The sequence below is a fragment of the Falco punctatus genome (genome assembly GCF_963210335.1).
Source record: "Falco punctatus genome assembly, chromosome: 1".
NCBI classification, from domain to species: domain Eukaryota; kingdom Metazoa; phylum Chordata; class Aves; order Falconiformes; family Falconidae; genus Falco; species Falco punctatus.
In genome coordinates, this window is record NC_137580.1 from 61,329,466 (window position 1) to 61,356,946 (window position 27,481).

At 39.5% G+C, this 27,481-nt stretch overlaps 1 protein-coding gene across 3 annotated transcripts in view; it reads right to left on the bottom strand.

Annotated features, from left to right (window-relative positions):
- Positions 1–27,481, bottom strand: part of MTMR7 (myotubularin related protein 7) — a gene marked incomplete at its 3' end in the record, with an annotated part of 72,903 nt that overhangs the window by 676 nt on the left and 44,746 nt on the right. For 2 of the 3 annotated variants that reach the window (XM_080389645.1, XM_080389647.1), the window contains exons 4-13: positions 24,127–24,284; positions 22,424–22,552; positions 18,273–18,407; positions 13,095–13,227; positions 8,277–8,386; positions 6,148–6,273; positions 5,341–5,390; positions 3,463–3,663; positions 2,143–2,283; positions 171–297 (exon numbers count right to left, since the gene is read on the bottom strand). In XM_080389645.1, the coding sequence (XP_080245771.1) occupies positions 171–297; positions 2,143–2,283; positions 3,463–3,663; positions 5,341–5,390; positions 6,148–6,273; positions 8,277–8,386; positions 13,095–13,227; positions 18,273–18,407; positions 22,424–22,552; positions 24,127–24,284 (1,310 nt within the window). The remainder of the gene's footprint in view (positions 1–170; positions 298–2,142; positions 2,284–3,462; positions 3,664–5,340; positions 5,391–6,147; positions 6,274–8,276; positions 8,387–13,094; positions 13,228–18,272; positions 18,408–22,423; positions 22,553–24,126; positions 24,285–27,481) is intronic. The other variant, XM_080389646.1, reaches the window with a different exon arrangement.

Here is a 27,481-nt window from a genome sequence, read left to right on the forward strand (position 1 = left end):
TGTGTCTAAAATGCAAAATGTTCATACTAATTTGTGTGAGCACAAAGATGATGGCCGAACATCCTCATGGCAGAAAAGAATGTAGCATGTAGGGGACTCCACAGAGTACAGAGTTGGGTTTCAATTTACCATCAGTTGAGTCGGGGACATTGAGATCAAATGTTTATTACCTCTTGTAAGATCCCCAGCTCTTCTTCCAGCTGCTGAGTTTCTTCCTTCACTGCCATCAGGTAGTCAGTAACTGACTGTCGAGGATGCAGCCCCTTTTCAAAGCGGTTGTACATACCGCTCCAGAACCTGGAATTGACAGGCAGGTCAGCAGCTTTCTCATTTGGGGAGGTGGCCTCAGGAGACTGAAATACACACTTATTTTCTCTTCAGACACACATTTTCCTAAATGATCCATCCATGGATTATTTATCATTAGAGTGCATACATGTAAGTTCATTGAATATTTGGTAAGATTTATGGTTCATTTGCATTAACTCTGTCCTGAAGGTGCAACTCTATAGACTTACACAGCTTAAACAAATTCTGATACACAATGGAAAGAAAGGTGAATGCCCCTTTGACTTAGATCATGTGGCTGAGGGTGGTTCACCACTGAACACAAACTTCTGCTGTATTATTTTCTTGTCCTACGCTATGGGCTTTAGAGCAACGGTACCTATAGAGCAGCCAAGGTTAAAGACAGTTTTTTGCAATCCCAGTTCTCAGCTGTTGCTGAGCTTGCCATGAAATCAACCTTGAAATTCTGCATGCTTGTTTTTGTCTGGGGCTGGGGGGTGAGATGCAGCTAGTTAACAGGTTTTTTTCCCCCCTGTAAAGAGTTAAAAATTGGGAGTAAAAACCAGTATGGTGTCCTGTTCTCTTAAAATTTGAACTGGCCTATGGGAAAAGCATATACATTGGCAAGTTGTCTTCCTGTTCTATGGAATTATTTGACAAACCTTTAGTTAAACAGCTGAGTTGATTTTTCATTTTCAGGAGGAAAGTACTCAAACTGTAAGTCCATAGCTTACTCTAGCACTCCTGCTGTCTCCTATCTTTGTGGTAATACATGGCCGCAGCCAGACCCTGAGTATGTAACTAGCTGACCAGACAGGATAAGTAACCGAGAGACCCGCTGCCAGCTGCAGCTGTCCAGCCAAGTAGCTGGCAGATACTTCCAGAGCACATACATGCGCCTTGGTGGTTTATTATTCCTACCCCGTTAGTATACTATTTAAGTCACATTCCCTCTTAAGTTTATAATTTGATAGCTCATGCTTGGAAACCTTTGTGCCCCCACGTATTAACAGGATTACTCATCCGATGGAGGATCAGTACTTCTTTTATAAATCCCACTATCTTAAAGATTACAATTAATGACTGTTTTTAAATTGTTCTAAAGTGGATGTGACCTGGAATAGTAGAGGTGAAAGGATTCTATTTCTGTCATTCAGGATATTTATCGATTTTTTAACAGGTGCTTTTACTTGCAACTGGAAAACAAACTCATCAGTTTTACTTAAACCCCAGTTTTCATGAATTTCTATTCAAGGTCTCCTTAAGTTTGTTAAGATTAATGGCACAATTAATTACTCAAGTCAGAATGAAAATAGTAACATTTCTAAAATTACGGTATTTTGTAACATTTTGAAAAAATTACCAAGTAAAATTCACTGTGTATACTTTGAGGTATAACAACATGGGAAAAGTCTGCTTTTGCTTTTACTAAACGCTTGTTTTAGCAATGAAACCATATGATTTCGTGACATGCCCCTTGTTTTTTTACACCAAATGATCCAAATGAATATCACAAAATCTTGGAGCGGAAGATGAAGCAACTTTACATTTAGAAACCACAGATGTGTACAGAACTGAAAGAGACATTTCTCAGTGGAAGAAATGAGTAACCATGAAATTAGGACACACAACTATCAATATAGCTTTAATCTTAAGCTTCTTTTCAGACTAATACGCTGTTGTGGAATGGCACAGAGGTGTTGACTGACTGTGAGCACACAAAGAACAAACACATCTGAGACTGATTTTATTCTCTGTAAGCTACTTTATGGAATGAGAAATACTTAAATACAAAGACATTCTGTTCTGTACTAACACATCCTACAATTCTCAGTAGCAAGCGATACCACCTACTTGTACAAGAAGTTGCATGGGGCCATCTGTGGGTGCAGGGTCCCTTGGGTTTGACTGTGGTCTGATCTGTACAAAGGATTCAGGTAATCGGCACGGTTCTTCCACAAGTGAGCCCACAGTGAATATGTTCGTTCTTGGATTCTGGGGGGGGTTGGAAATAATAGAAATATAAATTCTCTACTACAATTCAGGTATAGCTAAAGCTTAGACGCAACATTCTAGTGCTCTGTACTACTCATTCGCAATCAGTTTTGTAATTCTTTAACAGAATTAGCCTGAAGTTATAAATGTAGAAAAAAACACAGACCCATATTCCTTTGTTGGTCACTTAAAGGCAAAATCCAATCAACTTTCCATAAAGCCAGAACAGCTGGAGAGAGGAGGTGGAGGGGAGGCTCCTTGGTGAGATGGGGAGGGTCGCTTCCATAAAACTGGTTTTCAGACCAATCTCTACACCAAGGGGATCCCTCCATCTGAAAGCACTCCTACACCATCGAGCTGCAATTTCTCATGGAATTAGGTCTTGAGATATGATGGCCTGTGAAGGTTTTGATTTTTAATGGACTATGGCACTGAGGTTGCCCTGCATCTGAGCAGTGAAAAGGACCAAATGGCAGCAGCAAGCAGTAACTCCCACCTTCCTCCCGTTACTACTGCCGACACGGTCAGCTTGCACCAGAAAAGTGGTGGGTACCGTGATGTACCTGAAGAGCCAGGGCCCTAGGAACCAGACATGAACATCAGCACTGCCAGGAATTACATTAATTGTCTCTGTTTGGGCCTGAGGGCAGGTAGGTTAATTCATAATTGCTTTGGGGCCAGACAGCAGAGGGATAGTTTGCTGACTCAGTCCTAGGGAGGGCTACTAGACAAAAAGGCTGTTCGTAAGAAAGCATCCCAGAGATCAGGGCTACAGTGTCCTCATGTGAGATCCAAAGATAAAACAGAACAGCAGTGACTCTAAACTGAGAACTTACCTAGAGTAAGTATTAGAGCTGCAGTGACAGCTTGCCTCGTATGTTGTTAATGCTGCAATAAAAGCAGGGCCACAGCGCTGAAGGACTAATGCTCTTGTCAGTTTTCACTAATCCCTGTCATGCACACCGTGGATTACACTCCCAGCACAGCCACACTGCAGAGGATCAACTTTTTTTGGTATTAATCTGTGTGGCCAGAAGACAACAGCCAAGAAGCCTACACTGCACCCTGTGCCGTACAAAAGGCACGTACGTGTAGACTGGGAAATGCCTCGACTCTTCAATACACCGCCACCCACAGATCCCACACAGAAATATGCGACTAAATAAAAGACTTCCATACTTCAGCTCTCTTCTCTCCTTTTGGCTGTTACACAGGAAATTCCCAAACTGGCAAGAATAGATATGATGCTGTATGTGGATGAGGAATCTCTCGTTGAATTCAAAGGCACAAGGTAACTGCTCCATTAATTGCCAAACACACTCAATGAACTGGTCAATAACAGGGGATATCTCCTTTGGATCTCCATCTAAATTGCCATACCTGAAACAAAACAAGATACATTCAGTTATAACCTGAAATCCTGTAGGAAATTAACACTAATGAAAACAAACCCCTTGCTTTTAGCGTGCAAGTTATATCGTAGGCATTAATTTCTAAAGTCTCAACCGCTAGTATTGTTTTACTTACAAAAACGATGCAAGATTCATGAAGTAGAATGAGGGCAGAATTTATCCAATACAAACAACAACAAAACCCCTTTTACTGGTGTCTTGCTGTCTTACAGCTACTAACATCTGGCTGCTGCTTAGCCATATGTTAATGCTATTAAGTTATACCACAGGAACAGAAGTTATTGTAAGAAAGACTGCAATGACTTAATAGCAAAAATGTATCTTTGACAGTTTCTTAATGGCAGACCATTCCCAAAACCAGAAAACTGAGCAGGAGAGGAATAGCATAACCAGAAAACTTTTTCAGCTGCCCTCTCTTCGTGAAATTTTTAAAAAGTGGGAAGTGTTTACATGCTACTATAACTCAGGTGAACATCAAACTTTCTGTCTATAAAGATGTCCTGTGGAACCACTTACAATGAAGAAAGGAGCCTGAAAATATAAACCACATAGTAGTAAAAAATATTTTATAAGACTACATAACAGGAAAAAGCATTTTGAATTGATCTGCTTGTCTAGTGTGTGTGTACATATATATGTGCATATATATATCTATCTATATGTGTCAACAGAGTGGAATCCCAGGAACGCCTAAAATTGAAACTTCTAATTCTACTATGAGTATGCATCAAAGAAAATACAGCAATATGGAACTGCAAACCACAGCTATCCGTGGTGATTACATTGCATTATATCTTTCACCACTGATAATAACAGACATCTGAGAGTATCATATTAAATGTAGTAATTCCTGATGGAATTTCACAGGTGGTGTGGAGCTGCACAGGTTTCCTGAAAGTTTTGTTGTGTTTTTTGAAACTAGAACAAATTTATATTCAAATCAAGCAATATGATGTAATTAAATACAAAACCTGATTTTTTTTACTTTTACAGAAACTAGAAGGAAATACAACAAAGAAAGAAAGCGTGGATATTTATCCATGTTTAAAGAAATGAAGTCTTCAAAGATTTTCATTATATTATAGCATTTATATAATGGATGTACAAAATAACTTGTCCAAATAGACGCCTTTCTGCTTTGCTTTACCTGATGTTTCTGAACATATTCTACTGGGTTTTTTAGAACAGAGTGAAATAGGAATGGCATATTTTATGTAATATATAACTCACAGACAAGCCTAAGATTAAGTACCATCCTGGAAGTTGTAGACTTCACTGAACAGAGACCTACATGAGGAGTCTTGGCACTACTGGAAGATCTGTTGGAGTCCAAAGCGATTTTGCAATCCACATACACGCTACTTCTCTCTCGCATGGATCTCTCCATGCTCATAGCAACTACAAGACCAGCACTCAAGATTCCCAACACCAGTCTTGGAGTGGAATTACAAGAAAAAACTGATACAAAAATATTTCACTTTGATTTTTCCCATCAGCTCAATTATAGAATAGGAGAAAAGGGTATGGCGGTTTCCTGAGGGCATTCTGTTGATACGCTTGTAAAGCAACAAGGAAATAATATTGGAATGGCAGCAGATACTAACTACATAAAAACATCTATAGGAAAACCGTAGCACTGCCTTACCTGTGGTTAAATTTGTGACCAAAGGAAACCCAGTCTTTTTCAATCAACACCTAAAATGAGAATATTGCATTCAACGCTGTGGAGCAGAGCTGACACGTGTTGAAGCAGGCAGAAGAGTAGTGTAAACAAGCAGTATTGGAATCCCAGTTAATTCTCAGAATAAGCAGAAAAGTGACAAGCAAGAATGATGCAAGCAAGCAATATTAGAAAAAGCAGAAAAATAATGAATGATTAGCACTGCCGCCAGCTCAAGGGAAAGTGGCACTCTTCATGGATGCAGATAGGATGCTGTTATTTCAGCACATCTTCAATTAGCTTGATTCATCATTTTCCAAAACAGAACCTAAAAACATCTCAAACATCTCTTTAACACATGACCAGTAACTAGATAAGCATTCCTAGATGCTTTACTAATGCTGATTTGCTTGGGAAAGGAACAGATTTTCCAACACAGCTGGTCATCGCAATCTAATATCTAGGGAGCACACACTACTGACACTCAAAACTTCACTGACCCTGAAAATGGAATACACAATCTTGCTTGCATGAAAGCTCCTTGGGCTGCAAGAAAGTTTCTTGGTCAAGGTTAGGAAAAAAAAAAATAAATGGGTGCCCAACTGACCCCCATCTTTGATAACATTTCATACAGAAACTGGGAGACTGTAACTTGGATAGAAAAAAAACCCTTCCGACCGGGAAAAAAAAAGGGTATATTGAAGGAAAATTTCTTTTCCATTAAACCGAAAGATATTAACCTTAAATAATGCCATAATACTTTATTTACTCTGTGAAAAAGAACCTGCTTACCATGAATCCCTTCACAGTTCTGTAATACGGATCCAAAAGAAGGCTTGCTACAGAGCAAACCTGGGCTGTTCTATCCCAGCCATCAGAGCAGTGAACAAGCACACTCACACCTTCCTCAGCCACAGCCTAAGGATACAGAAAAAGTCAGAAATTTCACAAGCAGGGAGAAAAGCAGTGGTAAGAGAGGGACAGTGAGACAGTGCAATATAGAGAATATTAATTTGGGAACAGGGAAACCTTGTTCATTTTTGATTCTGCCACAGAGTTCTTGAATTAAGCTGAGTGTATTCCTCTCCTTTGAAAGGGCTTCATCTCATCTCATCCCATCCCATCCCATCCCATCCCATCCCATCCCATCCCATACAATATGGTGGTTGCAGCCACACCTGTTTATGCTCCGCTACTGGAGCATGTGGGATCCATTTCAATTAACACCCATCAATCTGTCAGAGCAGACAACTACCTAAAGCAGATTCAGATGCGGTGAATCTTCTAACTCACATAGCAGTAACAGAACAGCCATACTTGCAATATGGCTTGTAATTTCTCATCTTGATGGTAGTGTCAGTAACAGCAATGCCTGCTTCTGATGCCAGCAGTAGCACGGATATTGTTACAGCGCGCTGCATTGCACGCTGATGACATACTTGTAAGGGTTTGTGGGGAAGCCTGTGGCAGTGGCAAACTTCCACATCTAATAAACAAGATTATAACAGTATCTTTAATGTAAATAACTGGGGAGAAAGGTTCCCATTTTATATATAAACACATAAAGAAGAGATATACAAAGTTCTCTGAAGTCTGGTGTTGCATTATTTTTGGAACTTGAGGGCTTTTTTTAAATTCTAAGGGTTTTGGCCTTTGTCATTTCTAAAGAGAACTGGATTTAGAATGCAGAGAAATAAAATAGGTTAGGAAAGATATTTCTTAGGAAAACAAACATTTAAGTTAAGTTTGGGCTTAATAGGGAACAAGGAATATTAATAAATTATCTGTTTACCTCAAGAGACAAGTAATTTCTACCAAAATAGAATCCCTGTGGGCAGCAGACCAACAACTGGGAACTGTACAAATAAGCACGGGTCAAAATGCATGTGTAAGGAGGCACAAGGCTAGCAAGCACATGGACAAAGGATAAATTTTTTTGGACAGTATTTTAAGACTAGCCACTGGGGAAAAGTTGGCAAGAGCTAATGTAAATGACCTGACTTCTATAAGCTAATTAAAGCTAGTAGGGCTGGGAGAAATAATAACATGTGCATTCATCCTACAGCTGCTTTTCTGGTAAGAAACTACAGTTGCCTGCTGAGCAGGAAGAAGCAAAGCAAGAGAAGCAGCTACTGAAGAGGGAAACCCATGAAGTTTTATCCATATAGTCATACGTAGCAGTCATGTGAATAAAATGGTCTAGGAGAAATTGTAATACCAATCTCAAAAATAAAAACTGAAATAGTAAAAGGCAGAGCACAAGGAAGGGGGTAATAAAATCAAAACTACTGTTGGTAGATGACAAATACCTGCATTACTCTGGGTGGGATTAGGAGAAATAATTTCTCATCAAAGCCAACAACTGTTTTCTGAAACAGTTTTTGAGTATGTAAGAGTAGAAGCTTCTAGAGAGTTTGGGTGTGGTGATACACAGGAGTTAGTTTAGGGGGTGAATTTCGCTGGTCGCTGAATAACTCAGAGGGGATACCACAGCAGGCAATATTCCTATATGACAACGACCATGCAAAGAAGTAGTCCTCAAACAGAAATCCTCAACAAAGAAAACGTCCAGAAACCAGTTTAGGAGGCAGGGAAAATAGGGAAAGAAACAGTGACAATCACTGCTGGGGAGTAAAGATGGGACAATCAAACATCTTGTATAACAAGATACAGGCTAGTAGAGGCTTTAGTACATTTGAATTCTTCGGTGAAAAGAACAAACTTTTTTTTTTACCATATTAGCAAAATGTCCACATGACAGCATCTAGGAATCACCTCTCCTCGTGTATGAAAGCATTGCAAGATGGGTTTTTTCAGATACAACATAACTGAAGATAGCAGAAGTTACCCACAAATGGAATTTGGGCCTCACTTTCTGTATCTGGTTAGTCCAAGTTTTGGTCTCATTTTACACACTTTACCTTTGCAATGAAAATGCCAGCATCCATAATGGCTTTGATATGCTTCAGCCAGCCAGAATTTTCTAGGCCCCACAGAAAGTCACTCATTGAAGGTGATTTCAGCTCACAAACTGTAAAATAAATTACATCTGAAAAGTACAGTAATTGTAGTCCCTTAAGCTTTCACTGACTGTTGAACCTAGGAGTTATCTCTTCAGATAACCCCTGTATAAAACATTTGTCTTTTGAAAAGAATGGCTGCTTCACAGTCAAATTTTACCACTGAAAAAAAGTATAGATTTAAGAAATGGGGCTGGGTCAAATTTTACCCAACATGTTGATTTAAGTTAAAAAGAGAAGCTGTTACAAAGGCTTTTGCAATCAGTTTACCAAATACATCCTTCTGTGCAGCACAGATTTTCCAAAATTGTGTTGGGAGCAAAGTCTTCAAACCCCTGAGAGGATAACGAGGGCTTGGAAACAGAAAGCACATGATTTCTGCTGTCAGCCAGGCGCTGAACGGTGCCACCGCCTCCCGTCACCAGCCGCGTTCGCTGGTGACGCTCTGAGAGCAGGCCCACCAACCCCAGCCTCAGCATCCCCGCCGATGATGGTGTTTGAGTTAAAGCAATTCACTCAACAATTCTCCATCCCTGAATGAAACCTTACTAAAATTTCACTAGTAGTCAGAAAGTATTCTGATGGTGAGGAAAAGCCATTGTTCATCAAGGAAAATAATTTCCTGAAGACTTTCCAAGCTCTGTGCCATGTCTAAACAAAAAAATTAATTTCCCAGTTTTTACAACATTATTATTTCAGCATTTGTGACATCAGAGGGAAAAAAAGGCAATCAGAATCTAAACCATATACCTCAATTCAGCAGCAAAGAAAGTACAGCATTTGGTGCAATCTGTTTTCAACAGTGAGATACTAAATTCACCCCATAAATAGACTATGCATATATTTTGATCTATGTAGAATTATACTATCTTTTAAGTAAAAAAGATACTAACCAGTGAAACTCCTTCAAAGAATACAGTGAAAAATGTCACAGTTTTTACTGACTTAATGTATGATCTGTGAATTAACAATGTCTTAGTAGGTGTCTTGTCCTGTGGAAATCTTCTAAAAGACTCAGTTAATTATGGCCCTTATGACCAGTGGTGTAACTTTAGTTTCCTTCAGTGTAATAGGAATTTAATTTTACAAACCGAAATCAGAGTTTATACCGCATCTGAACGTATCTGACTGTCTTAACTCCATTTAATTCAGAGGCAAAATAGCCTAACGCATCCATACAAAATTTTGCAATCTTTGTATATAGAGCCTCTTCCAGATGGTTATTTTAAAAGTAATTTTTGAAGGATATTTATAAAAATGCATAGGCAGCAGCACTGAGAACAAACAGCTTTTCACATGATTAATGCCCCTGTGCAGATGGAAGCATGACCAATTAGCAGATGAAGCTGCTGTCTCTGTTTACCAAAGCCCAAGGTAAGGCTGAAATAGTGCTTCGCTCATTCCCACTACCAAATTAGAGTCAATATTTACTGACTACTTCACTGAGCAAAGTTCAGACTGTCCTAAAGGCATATTTCACATGATTTTGGCTACCGATCTGGACCTTAATACTGAGTTCAATTAGTACTTCAATCATGAGGCTTATCCTAAGGAGAAAAGGCATTTCCATCTCAGCAGAAAATGTACCAAAATCTTGGAGAAATAAGGTCTGATGCACCTGCTGGGTGAGCACAGGAAAATCAAGAGCCCTGGGGCAGAGCTCAGAGCAATCCAGTGGTGCTCCCTTCCCCAGGAGGGGAGGAACAAACAAGACCTGGTGGAAACTGCCTCTTCCACCAGCAAACGTGCCAGAGGGGGATGCTGTACCGGTTCCCTATTTCTGGCAGGATGGCCGTAGGTAGAGGAAGGAGTAAATGCTGTGGGCCCAACCCTTATGCTCTCTTTCTGGATGATCCATCTACCGAAGTCCAAGGATCAGAGGGCTGCTCTTACATCAGCACCTACTGCTTCTGGTATGAGAGGAGGAGAAGCTCATATTTGCTGTTTAAATACAGACAGGAGCACCTGGGGTCATCATCTCAATGCACAATGAACGGGGGTCAAGTCTTGGTTGGCCCTGGATGTACGGCAAAGCTCACCCCATCACAGATGCCAAACAGCAGCCTCAGTCAGCCCTCGAATCTTTACTGAGAAAAGTCCTTGTCCAACATTTCCTTCTAATATTAAAAACTGTTTCAAGGAGGTTGTGTGCAGGATCAAAATTATCACAAGGATCTTCATATACACCTCTCTTTAAATGAAAAAAAAAAAAACAAACCCAAACCAAAAACCAACAAAAACCCAAACCCCAATACTTTACTAAAGTAATATGAGGCAGCAGAGAGAAAAGTAAAACATTTTTTTTTTTTCCTGGCAGGAAATTCCAGCATGTTGAAATGCATTTTACTTCCAGAGTACAGTCAAATCTCAACATTCTTTGCATATTCTGAGAAAATTCTCACTATCCTACAAATGTAATCACTTCATAATGCTGATATATTTTGCCAAAATATATTATACAAGAGTAAATACATGTTAAATTTAAAATAAATAAAATTGCTAGAATTACTGTAAAATAAAAAAGCTGAAATCAATTTTTTTTACCTACTCAAATAACTTATTGACAGTATTATAAGTATGAATTAATTTCTTCAGCTTTTCCCTGCAGAAACATCATCGAAAAGAACACATTCCTAATATAAGTGCATTTTCCGATGGAAAACTGAATAGTTACTTTTTGTTCACCTTTCCTCAGCACTGGAAGTTATTTAAAATTATATATTGAAAATAATCTGCAGTCTCTCATGTGAAAAAGATTATCCAAACTTCACTTCTGCTTAATTCCAGTAAGTTAAATAAAATCGCCCTTGCACTCCTGCAACACATCCAACCCGTTATGTCTGGATGTCCTCTTTTCCATGATGCACGCTTTCAAGCAATAACACAACACACATTCAATTAAAATCAGTTTTCATCAGCCTCATTTTTCTTTCCAAAGGTTGTTATGTACCTTATAACATCTCACAACAGATCACGAGCAGCAGACATATTTTGTAATGTTTGTAATGTAACGCGATGCTTTACCTTATTCACCTAGATATGGTGGAGTACTCCTTGATAAAAAATTAAAGCCATGTTAAATATGTTATCAACATCCTTAACAGCCTTTTTGGTTCTGGTCCCCTTTGTATGTGCACATCAGGTAATAAATACCCATTTAAAGGCCACCAAAGAAACAGATGAAGGGACACTGATACCAATGGAAAAATAGAAAAACAATGCAGCACCTTACATGAGAAAACCCCTGCTCTTACACCGAAAGTCATAAGATTAAAAAAAGAAAAAGTACTTGAAAGCCTCAAGTGCTTGAAATCACAGATTTAACTTCTCTAATTCCTAATCATAACAGCCAGGTCACTAAATACGGGATTTCAACAAAGCAGATACAAAAACTATGGAAAAAGCAGATGTTTTGAGCATATGGCTAAGTCACGCTTCCCAAGCAGCCTGAAGTGTTAAATGCTTTAGAAATCACTTTGTTACACGTCAGTTTGGGCCATGGGCCTGTCTCATGAAATCTGGCTCAAAAATAATACACAGCACTGTTCCATGCACCCAGGCTGTTGTTTACCATTTTAACTTTGATGGTCTGAAGCCGAACAAATGAAGGGACAGGTTTACTCACCCAGCCTCTCTCCTAGCCAAACAATTCTTTGCAGTGAACTAAAATTCCTTCTATTTTCCTTCCTGAGACCTTAGACTAAGGAGTTAAGTACAAATACATCATGAAGGGAGTGTTTTACCTGCATCACACTTTACTGATGGTTTTCATAAAGTGCTCTTATTGGAAAATAGAGCACAGATCTCCCATCATGGAAAATTTAAGCCCTTCTTAAATCTAAAATTCACATTTGCATACAGTTGATGGGAGACAGATGAAGAACAAAAGAGCTTGGGCAGAGTGTCAAATCAGGAATAGCTAGATGAAGACAGAAGGTGGTGATTCTATACATGAAAAAAACACAGACATTGTGGAGTGAGCACTATTTACTATTTGCCTATTAAAAATCAACAAGCTTTTGAGGGTCAAGGATGGCTTATTTATCCTTAACCTTCTCCCAGAAGGCCTCTAAACAGTACTATGCTCCAAATATTAAATGGCAGTAGAGATGTGCTGGTTTATACACTGCTAAGTATCTATAAAGAAATTATTATTAATTTCCATGGGATTATGAAGCTGCTGAATGGTTACACATATTGACTGTGAGTTTCAATAAATGGACCTGATGCGACGTGCTCTGTACAGGGCATGAATAACTTTCTATTAAAATTCACAGTCTAAAATGCATGACTACCTTACTGAACACATACAAGAATCAAACCATAGATTTTCTGAGCTTAAAAAAAATTCCCGTATTTTCAACTGGCATCAAAGCCAGCTGTAAGTAATTTTTTTCATTAAACCATCGAAGTGGAAACTGCAACAGAAGATGTAGTAGCAGTAAGATGTATTGAAGTCAAATGAATTTTGTCATTAAAGTAAATGATATCTGGGTTTCACCTATGAAACAAGTGTTTGCACAATTAGGAAATCATCTCTAGTTGCGATGATGCTCCATTGAGCAAGCCCCATTAGCCAGCAGGCAGCTGCATGCAGCTGCAACAGGCAAAGATCTCTTTTCCTGGCTGTTTTCACTGCAGCTGATTTCAGAGCAGTTATCCTGATTTGTATGACAGAAGGATCGAATCTTTCCTCTAGTTTTCAATAAACGGTATTACCTTCAAGCATTTTCTGCAGACTGTTTCTCATGACGTGGATGTTCTCAATGCCTATGAACTGAAACTTGATGTTCGAGTAGTTGTCTTCGTTTTCATATCCTTTCCCTGCTGCTCTGTTTGCTATTGCGTTGAGCTGAAAAAAATAGGGAAAACTGGACGAAAACCAGTAGCAAACAGATTCTTCTCAAAACAAAGCTTGTGGTCTACTGCAATAAATCAGCGTGATTTAAGTCAGGCACAAATAGGAAGCATTTATCTTAGTATCAACACAGCAGGTTAGGAATCGGAAATCTGTTCACAGCCTATTGCAGAGCACTGGGTTGCTGATGCTCTGACCTCCATTTCACACACTTCGAATGAAACTTTGTTAGTGAGGTTAGACACAAAAAACACAGCTTATATAGGGCTCCCCTGCAAGAGCAGAGGTTTTAATTGGTTTCTAAAACGCTATTCTGATTTTATTTTTGACCAGCATTATGCTTACTAGCAGAGTATACCCAGGAGGTGGCAGTGTCTTATCTGCCATGCATACGTACACTGTAACGTTGCCCAAGTTACTGTGTTTTACTGCTCAAATAATAAAAAGTTGATACAGTTTACTCCTTTGAAGCTTGGAATAATGAAGAGAGAGTTGGAGTAGTTTTTCGTAAGTGTATGGTATCTTGGCTTTAGTTCTGTAAGACCATAAAAGATTTAAACTGACAAAATTACCACAAATTTTTTCATCTGCAATGCAGCACTATCAAATATTTTGCTGTGTTTCAGAAAAAAATACATCCAGCTGGAAGCTGGAGTTTTCTCTTTGAATCTGTTACTTGCTTACTGGCATGGGAAAGTCACTAAATGCTTCTTTATTTCAGTTGTCCCAAGCATAAAATTATGGGATTTTTTAATGCTTATTTCCCCCCCTTTTGAGATTCTGGGGGAAAACTATCTGTCAAGGCCCTTATGCCAAATGTTGATTTCTGAGCTGAAAACTAGAGTGGATAGAAGTGAATTAAGTATTTTTACTTTATTACCCTAACTACTAGGTTTGGGTTTTTTAAATTTCCTATAGCAAAATCTCACTGTCCAATAGAAAGAAATTGTCTTTTTGCATGAAGTCCCTGCTCTTCTATGAAATGCACACTGTAAGGCTGGGGGAGCCTTTGAACTTCCTAAGAAATATGAAGGTTCCAGGAGGAACAAAGTGGCCCACATGGCAGAACCTCCGTATCTCCAAACACTTACCAGCTTCTGCGCAGGAAAGATATAAGAATTAAGTAACCATGGATATTGCACATCCAGACTGGAGGGCACTAACAAAGCTTTTGTAGAGACTTTCTGAGGCATCAATTGGACAAAAAAGTGACTAATCTTCATCCCCGTGAGAGCCAATGCTCATGAAAAACCAAAACAAACTATGTCTTAGGCATTGCCTAGGGAACAAGAGGCTATGCAAGTAACTGTTTCCAGTTTATTTCCCAATATTGCAGGCAGTGCTACTTACTTGCTGCTTCAGTGGTTGCTTCTGAAACTCACAATAATATACTTGAGTACTCATCTAGTGGTACCATAAGATACACAAGAATGTGTCCCTTCCTGATCTCTTCCACCCCAGACACACACACTCCCGATACTCAGTTTTAATTTGGAGCTGAACGCATTGCCGTTCAGTGAGCATCACCGACTGTCTGCTGCCAACCTACCTCCAACTGAGATGAACAAGTCTATGTCATATGGCAAGATAGGTTTCCATAGACCAAACTTAATGTGTTAACTTTCAAAGGAAACAGCTAAAGACTAAAACTCTTTATGCCATATAACTTCATTTTAGATGCATAAACAGAGAGGCGAGACCACTTTTCCGTTCTGTTATTCTGTCCAATGTAATACGTGAAGATAGGAGACTTTTTCCCATATTCACACTTCCTAGCACATCCATTCCCATGATGAGAACTTGGCAATAGGAAAACACAGTTACGTTTGTGGACCACCATCAGGAATTGAAACATTGCATGAATTTCATGATAAAACAGAAGAAACCATACTCTAAGATAGGAACCTAGGCAAAAACCCAGCATTTTTCATTTACTCTTGTGGAAAACTCCCTTTAACTTGTAGTATGCTATTCAGGAAGAAGTGCTGGCATAAAAGAATTCTTGTCTATCAACTAGCAGCCTGCTAATGTTTTGACTATCAATGAACAATTAAAAAAAAAGACACAGCCTGTGAAGAGCATGTCCTTTAAGGACAGAGTCCTCAGTGGGACTTGCTAGAAAGATATAAATTATCTGTTGAATCCTGGTATTTCTCTTTTGAAGTGGACGTCTGTGTTCTGGTATAAACAAAATGAAGCAGTCTCTCTCTGCAACAGCATATAGCTTCACAAAGAAAGATCTGTATGCCTGAGTTTAAGCCACCACAACGCCCTGAAACCCTAAATGAAAAAAAAAAATAATAATCTAGCACCTAACTGACCTAGTCATCAGTACAAGAAATGTTGTTAACTGTCTCTACAGCAGAGCAATTTTATAACAGAAATCCTTTCTTTCTGAAATAGCCCTCTTTAAAAGTAAATAAATATCAGGTTAAATTTGCAAGACTTTCTGACACTCATTTATTCTAAATATTGTCAGTTGCCAAACTTTGCAGCTGCCACTAACATTTACTAACATGTTTTCCACATCACCTACCAAAATTCCATCTGTTGCTCTTAAAGTAGTTGTAAAGCACTCTAAATTGTGCCTGTCCTCGTTTAATCTCAGTGAATATGAGGATACAACCTCTACAGGGATAAGACCTCACTTGCCAGATTTCCTGGCATCTCCTTTAATATGGAGGATAACCAAGTCCCGTCTTGTTATAAAGAGTTATAGAACTAATTCGTTTTACTCAGAAACAGTAAGTTTATATCAGCTTCTTCTGTAAACACATAGAGGAAGGAGAAAATTAAGACAGGCAGTAGTCTAAGTAAAACTCTGCATATGGTCATCCTGGTATGTTTAAATGAACTGGAAACAAAGCTTTCTTCTGCAGCCAGATCTTTTGTTTTGAAAATTATCAAGCACAACAAGAGACAGCATAGGAAGAACACTTTGGAATGCTGAATTGAAGGGTCCATCAATATTCATAATCTTCTCAAGGAACCAGTTCTGATGAGAGAAGAGGCAGTTACTTTTTTAGCCTCCTAGAGCAATGGGAAACCTTGCATCAGGCTTGGTATCTTACTTTTGCATTTGTTAAAGGTTCCCTGAGGAATGCCAGGAAGAGCTTGCACTGATACCTATCACTTCCTACATGTTCTAGATTTATATATGCATTAAGAGGTGCAAAACTGTAACAAGGCTGTATTTAGCACCTGGGATCACAGGAGCTTTAGTAAATCAGTCTGTTCTTGCAGCTCAGAGAGAGGTAGGAATCTGTGTATACACATTTCTTTACATCAAAATCTTTTTTTTCTAGAAAAGTCCAGCAAAAACAGTGTCTCCTGACTGGCTCCTGAAGAAGTCAGCGTTGCTGGAAATATGCCAGCATTCACATCTGAACAAGCCCATTTCACTCTCTCCACTTAAAGTACAAGCTTTTTTCATTGCACACAGGAGGTGTCTCAAAGTCATTTACCAGAAAAGTTTACAGGATGAGACCTTCATGTTAACACCTTGAAAAACATTATTAACAGCCAAGTCAGTAAGTTGTAATAAATCCCATCAGTAAGTGACCTCCTTAATTAGGGCAGAGTACCAGTATCATCAGCCAGGAAACATTATGCTACGTTATGCTGTAACTATTATTACACACAGAAAACTGTTAAACAAGCATTATTTAGGCAGCTAGGTCTGCACTTCTTATCTAAAGCCTGTTCTGAACACAGTGGTACCAGTCCTTCCCTAGTGCTCATCACAATTTGCTTGCTTCAGGACAATGACACATCCTTGTCCTCCCAGTAAAAAAGAGGGAACTGAAGGTCAAAGTCACCAAATTATAAAGTGCGATGGGACATGCCAAGGCCCCGCTTTTCTGTCAGCTGCCTCCCATGACAGCTGCGACTGCCCAACACTTTCTCACCAGCTCCAAGGTCACCAAGCAGACAGGTTCCTTGTTTCTGCCCCAGCTCTGCCAGGTTTGCCCTTCCTTACTCCATCCCTCATGTTTCTCAGCTTCACCCACATTGACCTTTCAGCCTCTGCCTCCTGATGTCACGATACTGAAACAGCTTCCTTGTTCCTTTTCCTCAGGCCTTTGTTCTTTCCCACGCTATAACAAACCTGTATCTATTAGGGATTTTGTGGAGATTTGCCCCTTTGGTTTCTTTTCCTCAGGTGCTTTGTTAACTTCAGCAAGGGAAGATAGTGATAGCGCAAGAACAAATCTCTGCTCCCACCTCCAGACACTGAAGCCCATCTATTCCTCATCGCCTTGAGCTGTTTGCTAGCATGCCAGTTTGGGCACAAGGGGGTTTTTAGCTTCTCTTCCAGATTCTTGCTGAGTTTCTGTGTTCGTGCACAGCATTATGTTTTTCTAAAGCTTTTATCTTTGCCAAGGATTTTTTATTGTATTGTATAAAAAAATATAAATTATATTAATATAATTTGTATATAAAAATTTAATGTATATTAATTATAGATATGGCATCTAAGATCAGTAGTTACCATATTTCAGAGTCTCTCTCAAAAACAAAAAAGTGCTGCAGACATTCAAAGAAGATCTCCTCAATTCTTGTAGCCTCAGTAAATGGTCTTTCCTTAGCCTTATGCAGAGGTTGTTGAGATTTTCCTACTTGCAGGGGAAATCTTGCATGGAAAATTTTAGTATAAGCAGGCAGAGGTTTGCAACATTACAAACAACTGTAAATACAGTTTTATAATGTGAATTATTTTTTGCTAGTAATATAGTTAGTGATAGCTCTGCTGTGTGTGGAAACAGTTACTATTACAAGTTATTTACTATGCTATATCTTTACATTTTGTTAAGAACAAAAAAGATCAAAGCTCAGTGTAAATGACACAACTCTAGAAGAGAGAAAAACGTGGGCAAGGCTCCTAGTTAAGACTCCCCTAATAAATCCTGATTTACCTGTGGAGTTACACAGGTGAAACTAAGACCAGAAGTATGGTCAGTCACTTAGACTGCGCACCTTCCCAAATGTATTCAGCCCAAACTCAGTCTGGCTATGTGTAAGAAATTTAATGTACTTACTTTGGGCCGAGTGTCAACAACATATATGAAATCACCTCCTGGATTTGCTTTTCTAATGGCCTGGAGCATCTGTTCATCCTCAAGGCATCGAGCGCTAAAGCCAGACAAAGGCTGGCTGCTTCTGCATATGGAGGCCTGCAGGAAAACAGACAAAGGAAAAACATCAGCAGAGTTATTAAGCAGAAATTATTTAGCATCCAGAAGCATTTACAAAAATAGTTCATTAGATGTTTTCATATGTGTACAGTTACATGGGAAGGACAGAGTGGTAAAAAGAATTACATGTTAGTAAATACCTTATTTTTAAAAGGCAAGGAAATATTAAAACAATACAACCCCATTGGCCCAAGTCTAGTCTTGAATCCAAGCTTTAAAGATATTTTAAATATAGTATTTCCCTAGTGTGGAATAACACCTGAAAGGTGGTCTCTAGAGGATGTGGTGAGTACAACACTGTAATCACAAAAACACTGATACAACACAAAGAACGGGTCCTTTTGCACTGCCATCCACACTTACCAGTTATGATACTGATTACACCCAACTTACACCAATGCATGCTTTACTTAACAGCCCGAAATCATGAGTCCAAGAAATAAAAATGCCTAACATGCAGCTGGATCACTGACAGTGGAGCATTTTAGCACTGTCTTTGGAGAAAGACCTTACTGCATGGGAAGTGGGTCAGGCAGCCTGACTCCTGGGGTACATTTATTAATCAGTGCTGTTGAAGAAAGCAAGAGTGTTTCACTACAGACCCATCAGGATCAGACCTCCAGGTGAAACTGGGAAAGAAGGAATAGCATATGAAATAGGTGAGCAGGGAGGTTTTTATTTCTGCTAGGCAGAGGGCAGCCAGATTTGTAGAGGGCAAGGGGGCTAATACACGCACTTTCTAAGCACTGAACATAAGCATGAAGTAAATCTGCCTGCTGAAGGTTGTGACCCGTGCAGACTGCCCTACACACCACCTACTACTGTGAGAAAGGACCTGCTCTTTTTCAGCCAAGGCCTGGAGCTATCAGTTGTTCGTCAGTAAAACACGGAACTTTAATACAGTGTTGTGGTTTAACCCCAGCTGGTAACGAAGTGCCACGCGGCCACCCGCTCACTCCCCTTCACCCTGAGGGACGGGGAGGGGAATCAGAAAGGAACGTAAAACTCAAGGGTTGAGATAAGAACAATTCAATAGTTGAAATAAAATAAAAAGGAAAGAACAATAATAATAATAACAGTTAAAATGAAAAGGAGGGAGAGGGGGAGAGGAATGAAATCCAAAGGGAAGGGAGGAAAGAAAACAAGTGATGCACGATACAACTGCTCACCACCCGCTGACCGATGCCCAGCCAGTCCCCTGAGCAACAATCCACCAGGCCCCAGACAGTCCCCCCAGTTTATACACTCAGCATGATGTCCCATGGTATGGAACACCTCTTTGGCTAGTTCAGGTCAGCTGTCCTGGCTGTGTCCCCTCCCAGTTCCCCGTGCCCCCCAGCCCTCTCGCTGGCAGGGCCTGAGAAACTGAACAGTCCTTGACTGAGTATAAACATCACCCAGCAACAACCAAACCCATCAATGTGTTATCAATATTGTTCTTCCACCAAATCCAAACCACAGCACTGCACCAGCTACTAAGAAGAAAATTAACTCTATCCCAGCTGAAACCAGGACATACAGAAACCGTGAATTGTGTAAGAGACTGTTCATATGATTATTAAGTTTTTGCAAACAGATTATTAGTTATCTGGAGTCTTGCCTGCTGATCAGCATACATTCCAGTGATTTAATATATGCTTACATCTCTGTTGCATGAAGGAAAAGGTATGTATTCAAATGTCCACAACCCTCCTCTTTAGCAGAAGGAAGACATGTCTGTCTCATGTGTAGTGTACCAGTCACAAGGCAGATACAGACCTCAAGATTACGCTGAAGTTAGGATTGTGGATGAAGGTTAGGATTCAGGGAAGTATGGGCTGGAGCCCCTTACATTCTATCATCTTGGGGGCCCAAAAGGCTAAGGTATGTGCTGGCACCAGTATGAGACAATTGCTTGTCTGTCAAGTTAGGCTTGGGGTTAAGATCACATTTAGCCTCAGCTCAAGAAACAGCTGCACTGCCAGTACTGCAAAACTAGGAAGATAAGCTGACCTAGTCATCGTTAGGTATTATAAGTGGGAATCATTACCCATGATACCCATGAAAAGGTATCCTGCTGACCCAGACCAATTGCTTAGGATGAGCTACATCTATAACATTTATTGGGCTATGTTTAAGAGTAGGATAAGAGATGAGGTCATGTTTTGCTATTGCACAGACTGAACAGATAGTTTCAGACTTTTATATTATCATATTCACACAGATACTGCAAGACGCAGAATAAGCTGTCACATCATCATTGAATTTGTCAGTACCAAAGAGCTATGGCAAAGTTCTGGATATGAAAGACTGGATGAGTGGCACCCATCTTCCCTGCATGCTGCAGACCTCTCCCCACCCTGCTGTTACCATAGCTGTTCAATGTCTACCATCACAAATCTTACTCCACTCCTGCCCATCACTCTACTAGCTGGCAACTCATGCCAACCTCCAAACTCACAAGACGGTAGTTCCTCCAACATTCCTGACCCTTTTCCTAGCCCTTTGAACTAGGATCATGAAGGAGTAAACACAACACTTCAGACCCTGGTGCTCTGAAACTTGACCTGAATTCCAGCCGCAACAGGGAAAACATCCAGGCTGAAACCATGAAACTCATTCAATTTGGATCACTGTGTATTGGAATCTACCAGATCCCTGAGAGCTTTTCCTTCACTGAGATTTGGAAATGTCCAAGTGTTTTGAATCCTAGATATTTATGTTTGGACTTAGTCCATCATGCAAAGTAATTAACTTTGAAAATTCTGGCCCTAATGAAATATTAAAGGTAACAGTGATTTATGCAGAGACTGTATTTACTATTTAAATCTTCTTATCCTCCTGTTTTGTTGCCAAATTCATAGAACTTTAGGGAAGCAGGATTCTGATGAAATAAGAAGGTAAAGAAGGAGTCAAAACAATGTCTTATTCTTTCCTTCTGAAGCTTAAACCTATGACAGGGGCCACTGTAAAGATAAGATTTCCATGAAGACTGTAGCTTATGATTCCTGCTTGTGACATCCTATGGGAATATCTCCCATCCTGCATGGCAAACCCTGCAGACGCCCTGTAATCCCACACTAGCTCTGTCTCTTGGGAAGTCCTGGCCATCCCTCAGCACTAGGGAAGACCTTTCAATGCATTTGCCAGTCTGGGACTGAAACAGGAGGAGATATTTGGCACACAGATCCTTTGTGAGTGCAAAAGGGGCGCCATTCTCCTAACTGGTACTGACAGCTGAGCTAAGGCAGGTTCGAGGGGGCTGGGGCACAAACATAAAAACACCCAGTCCATGGGATCCTTCAGTGCAAGGGTCTCCTTCACCTCAGCTGCCAGAAACAGAAATGTAAATAGTCTAGGTACAGGTTATTTGCAAATGGTTACAGATAAGTGAGGCAGTTCATCACCTAGCCCTGAGAATACCTGTCACAGAGCAGAAGGTGGGACTCCTCACTCTTACAGACAAGAGCCTCTTCAACAAAGCCATGACATGCTGCTCAGCCAAAATTTGGTTGCCCTTTCATCCATCCTTTTTGGGTCTAGTCACAGATCTTCTCTTGAAAGGCTACTCCTGATTCTCTAATTGCTGCAAGTATAATTTTTCTCCTCCTCACCTTGCTTTCAGCCTGTGGCTACCAGATCCTAAACTGCTCTGTTCTCCTCCCAGTTGCCTGCTAAGCTGCCTGCTACTGCCCTTCACTATTCAGCCACCCATGCTTCAGGACCTTTTGTACAAATCCACTTCCTTGTGACACAGGGATCACACTTCTTTGTGTTAGCTGGATGATGAAGCTGGATAATTAAGTTTAAATGATTGCATTAAATGTCTATTAATGAACTAACCGTAATTCCAGTGTGTGCCCATATGCACAAGCCATGCTAACCAGACTACACTAACAATCTTTTATTTATTTGATAAAACAATCACTGATTTTTTCCTGTGAAAGCTTACTAGAAGCACTATGAAAGCAAGGCCAAAATAAGAAACCACTTCAAAGCTACAAGTTCACACTTACATTGTTATCTTTGCAGAAGTAGGAAAGAGCTGGGAAACGCCTTCGGCTCCGAAATTTAGAGCTCCCCACTATGATGTGTGCAGTTGCAGACTTTGGTACGTACACTTCTGTTGGATAGGAGTCGCAGACCTGTGAATGGAAACTCTGCTTATTTGGCCTAAAAATACAAGTAATGTTAGCCATCTCCACAGCAAAAACAAAATACCAAGGAACTCTAATCTCAGGGAACATTCCATCATTATCATATACACATCACTGACATTTCTGAAAACAGTCTTTTGAAGCTGGAAAGTATTAATTCTAACTTACAGATGGCAAAACTGAAGCAGAAGGGTTGAAGAGCTGTATTTCCAAATGCTAATTCATGCTGTGTTGAGAACAGGCAGATAGAACATACATTCATACCAGAAAAGATTCATTGCTACGCACACCAAGGTTGTATGTACAACTGCAGATTCCTCTGTAGCAGAATTTGGAAGTAAGGATGCATGGCAGTGGGTTAAGGGCTCAGACACCCCTCTCTTATAATGGGAGGGGATTATAGACCCAAATTTTCTAGCAAATTTAGTAACAAAAAAATGATGATCATGATAGGGGCTTGGAGAAAAGAAATTAATCCGTATGAAATGAGGATGCCAAAAGGCAGGCAGCCCTGACAATGCCTACCACTTCTGAAAGGAGTCTAAGGAGCCTGCAAAAAGGCCCAGAAGTTCTTCTGGAGACAAGAGGGACCACAAACGGGGTCCTGGTCTAATTTCCTTTTCCTGATACAGCCTGTGGTGTTCTGGCTGGGGTCAAAAGAATATCCAGTATCTCCCTTAGACTTCCTGAGATGACTAAAAGTATAAGGATGCTCAGGGAGAAATTAGGTTCTGAGAGAGTTAGAGATATATAATGAAAGAAAGAAAAGGAAGGGCTTGTGGTTACAGATGCTGCTGTGGTGAACTGGGTTTTATTCATGATGCCATTTTTCCTACAATTTATCTTTAAAGAGGTCAAACATTTTTTCCACTTGTTTTAACAAAAAGAAAACAAACCCTGACAGCACATTCAGTCTTCTCTGAGAACTTCACAGGCCTTCCTTTACATGGATATGCTCCAGCAACAGAGCCAATGGAGTGCATGGACAAACTTCCTTCAAAAATACTTTGGTTAGTATTTCTCACAATTAATTAATGTTCTAGGGACTTCAATTGTACGAGACTGAACTAAGCAGGACAGCACGCAGCTAGGAAGATATGTCAGATGACTGTGAAAAACACTTAACAGTCAATCACAGAGGCTTCAAAAGGATTGTGAGGATAACCAGTGAGGAAAAAACATTTGCCAAGTTCACTATTTCAAGTAATTTTTTTCTGAAAATTGTAGTAATTTTATATAACCCTACAAGTCAGGAAAATGCTCATTCAGAAACATAACATTCAGTATGATTAAAACTTCTCCCCAGGCAGGCAAGCAGTAACTTTTAAAACACTGAGGGCATGTTTTCTGTGCTTCATTTCTACGCGTGTTAAACGAAGACACACCCTTTCACCCACTATCTGCCTTTTTATGTGAAAGAGTGGAAGAACTGCACCTTACTACACATGTGTACAGCACTGACCACAAAGGAACCCTGCATCTAAGCACTGTGGTAGCCTGGAGTCACACTGCTGATTTACTTCACAGACAGCCTCTTTAACAGAAAAATCAGAACAACTCACTCCATAGTCTCTGTTTACATCGCTAATCTGCCAATAGTTGTTGGGAATACCCATCCGATTATATTCTTCATTGAGATCAATAAGCTTCCAGCCTTGCTCTCGTTCTTCTTTATCTAATTTTGGATTGAATGAGAAACAATACAGCTCTTCGTATTTCACTGAAAAAAAAAAAAAAAAGCAAACAAACAAAACCAGTTAACCGCTTCAGATTTCTCATCCTGAAATGACACTGCAAAACCAAAACTTGCCGTTGCCCTTTATGCAGTTTCTTTTAAAATAGTATGCTTTGCTATGTAAAAGCACATATCCTGGTCTACAACTATTTTAAAGTATACTTCACATTATGCTCTTTTGTTATTTGTATATGTTGCAATATATGTGCCTTATAAATAGCGCTACTTAAAATACACCTCTTCTCTATGAATTGCAAAAGTCTCCCCGAGCCCAAAGACAAAATGCCAGTGATAATATGGTTTCATCCAAAGAAAACTGAAGTCAGTGCCAGAGTAAGCACTTGTTCTGCAAAAGAATTTGCTGGCCAGAAGTAGCTTAGAAGTCCCTTTATTAACTTAACATCTGTCCTGTGACAAAGACTGAAGATCTGAACAATGGACTATGTAACACAGTCTTCCAAAAATTGGACTAACTCAGAAGTCTTTGTCCCTAAATAAGGAAGTTACAAATAGATTAAGTGAAATCTTAGTTTTGTGGACTGCAAAATTCTGTCCTTGCATTATTATCAAAGGCATTCGAGATATAGATGTTGTAATGGCATAGAAATAGCATATGCTGCATCAACCATTTTATCAAGACAGTGAAATTGTTCAAGTAGCTATGCTACCTGTCACCCTTGGTCAAGGACCATATAAAAAGCTTTGCTGGTGCTGGAATTTTTAACCTTTTTTAGGAGTATGTCTGTATTTATGCTAATGAGGGTCTTAATCCTGGTGACCGATGGTAGTCAGACACACATTGCCATTACATGCCAACTGTCACTGATTTGAATAACTATTCAGCATATAGCTTGAAATTAACGCTCTCATTGATACTTATATTGTTATGTTCTGAGGGTATGTTTCATCCTGTTGCTCTAAGTTCCTTAAAACTTTATGACCAACAGGTTTTTAACTTCAGAACTGAAATAAATCACAAGCTAAGTCCTCTCTGATTTCATGGTTCTCTATTGATACACTTGCTCCACAATATAATATTAAAAAGATCAGTAAATTTAAATACTGTGCTTTCTTTTTTAATAATATACACCTAACAAGCAGAGTCTTAGAATACTAGGGTAAGGAACTTTATAGCTATTAAAATAATAACCAGAAAACCAACCACAATATTAATAATAATAAGGCTCCCACCGATTTTATTTTGATTATGCCTTCTAAAGGTTTAATTTAAGTTATGTTTTGCTTTTTAAACTTCTTTAAATTGATTGTATACACACACAGGAGTACGAACACAAGGAAAGAAAACATGTTAACTCTGTCAGCTAAGTACTGAAAGCCAACTAAATCATGAGTAAGGAGGAAGGAAAGAATGGTTTGCACAATATCTGACAGTTTAAACCCTTTCTGTATTCTCTGATTTCAAACTTTTGTCATGGCGCAGATTTGGCAAACATTCTGGTTTATTTCTCACCTGCTAACATGAAGTTTTAACATAATACCTAAATCCAATCTGACCTCTTTTTAATTAATTATTTTTGGTAGCAATTTGAGCTTTTGTTTCCACTGCTTGGTTTTTCTGCATCTGGATTTTCTTTCCAAGTGAACCTGTTATTCACAGGCACATGGGAAGCCTTTAAAAATCCACCTATTAGAATATATCTGGGTTATTTATGACTGAAGTCTGCCTCAACGTTACAAGCATTATTACATGATGGTATCTATAGGTGGTAACAAAAATGTTCAGCTCTTAATAGTCAGTGCCTTAAAGTTCAGTTATCACCTCTTTGCTTGTACTTATTGGACCTTCCTTAATCTTTCATCGTTATTTTGACATAAGCATCTGCAATCCTGCTATTACACTTGTAATAACTGTTACAGTCAGCTTGTTTCACAAAGTGGCTTAATTAAACAGAAAGGCCAAATTCAGGTGACAGCCTGACCTTATTAAAATGCTATTAACAGCTAGCAAGAATAAAATCAAACACAGATTTGCTCCTTTAGTGTAACTAAGACATCAGATAGCATAGAATATATTAAGCCAGTACACAACATGGGCTTCACTCAGGTTCCCCTATGGTGGAATGAATGAAAAGAACAGGCATAAAATGGAAAATAGAGCTTGAATGAGTCGAATTTTCTCTTCACAGAGTAAAGAGTACCTTCTAATGTTAGAGTAACTGTATTACCTAAAAAAAATACAGCTTTGCGCCCAGACAAAATGGCATGGCAGAGCACTGTCAGGGTAATTTGGCTCAACTTGCAATCAGAGACTTCTAGTTTTAAATAAGCAGGATTTTATCCTGCCTCGCATGAAGATCAGATCGTTTGCTGGAGAAGAAAAACTACTGTGCAGCTGAACTACCCAAAGAGCTAGTTCTATGGTGCTCTTATTGCATCTTCTTCATTTGAACCTTCTTGACCATTGCAGGCTGCCACTGGACGTGTATTCAGGGTCCACAGCTATTTTTCTCTTTGCCATTCCGTGTGCCTGTATTGAAGGGTCCTATTCTGGTGCAGAGCAGCACACACACCTCCTCCTGGCTCCAGGGAAACAGCACTACACAATTGCATTCCTTCCAGCATGCACGAACACATACTTACAGCTGTGGTCTGTGGAATTAACCCAGATGTACACAGCAGAACCACTGACTAGATTTGTCTCATTGTTTTTAAATTTATCTGATTACTTTCATCTTGTATAACCTAGCATATCAAGTTAGAACTGCTGCAGTTGCATATTTCTACTAACCTAATTATAGAAGGTACTTTATGAAGTTCAGTAGCTGTGCTGGCTGACACTGCAATTTTTTTCCCCTCTACACAGTAGATAAATTTGGTGTAGTCCTAGCAAGATAAAAATTAAAGCCAGCGTTGTCAGGTTTGTACAGCCTGTGGTAGACATTTTCTTCGCAAACTGTTGAAACAGTAAAGGACAGAGGTTGGTTTTGTATTTCTACAGTTATCATTTAAAATATACAATCCAGAAGCCTTGTCAGCTAGATCTTCGAAGAGCAGCTACAATGCAGAGGATCGGGTTTTGGACTTTGATGCAACATTTGGATTTTCATTGAAAAGAAAAAAGGTTTCAAAAGGATCTTGATTGGAATTCAGAAATTCTAAAAGGGCACACTCAAAATGTAGATAATAACAGGCCGAAACACAGGCAGTCCAGTGGGATAAAT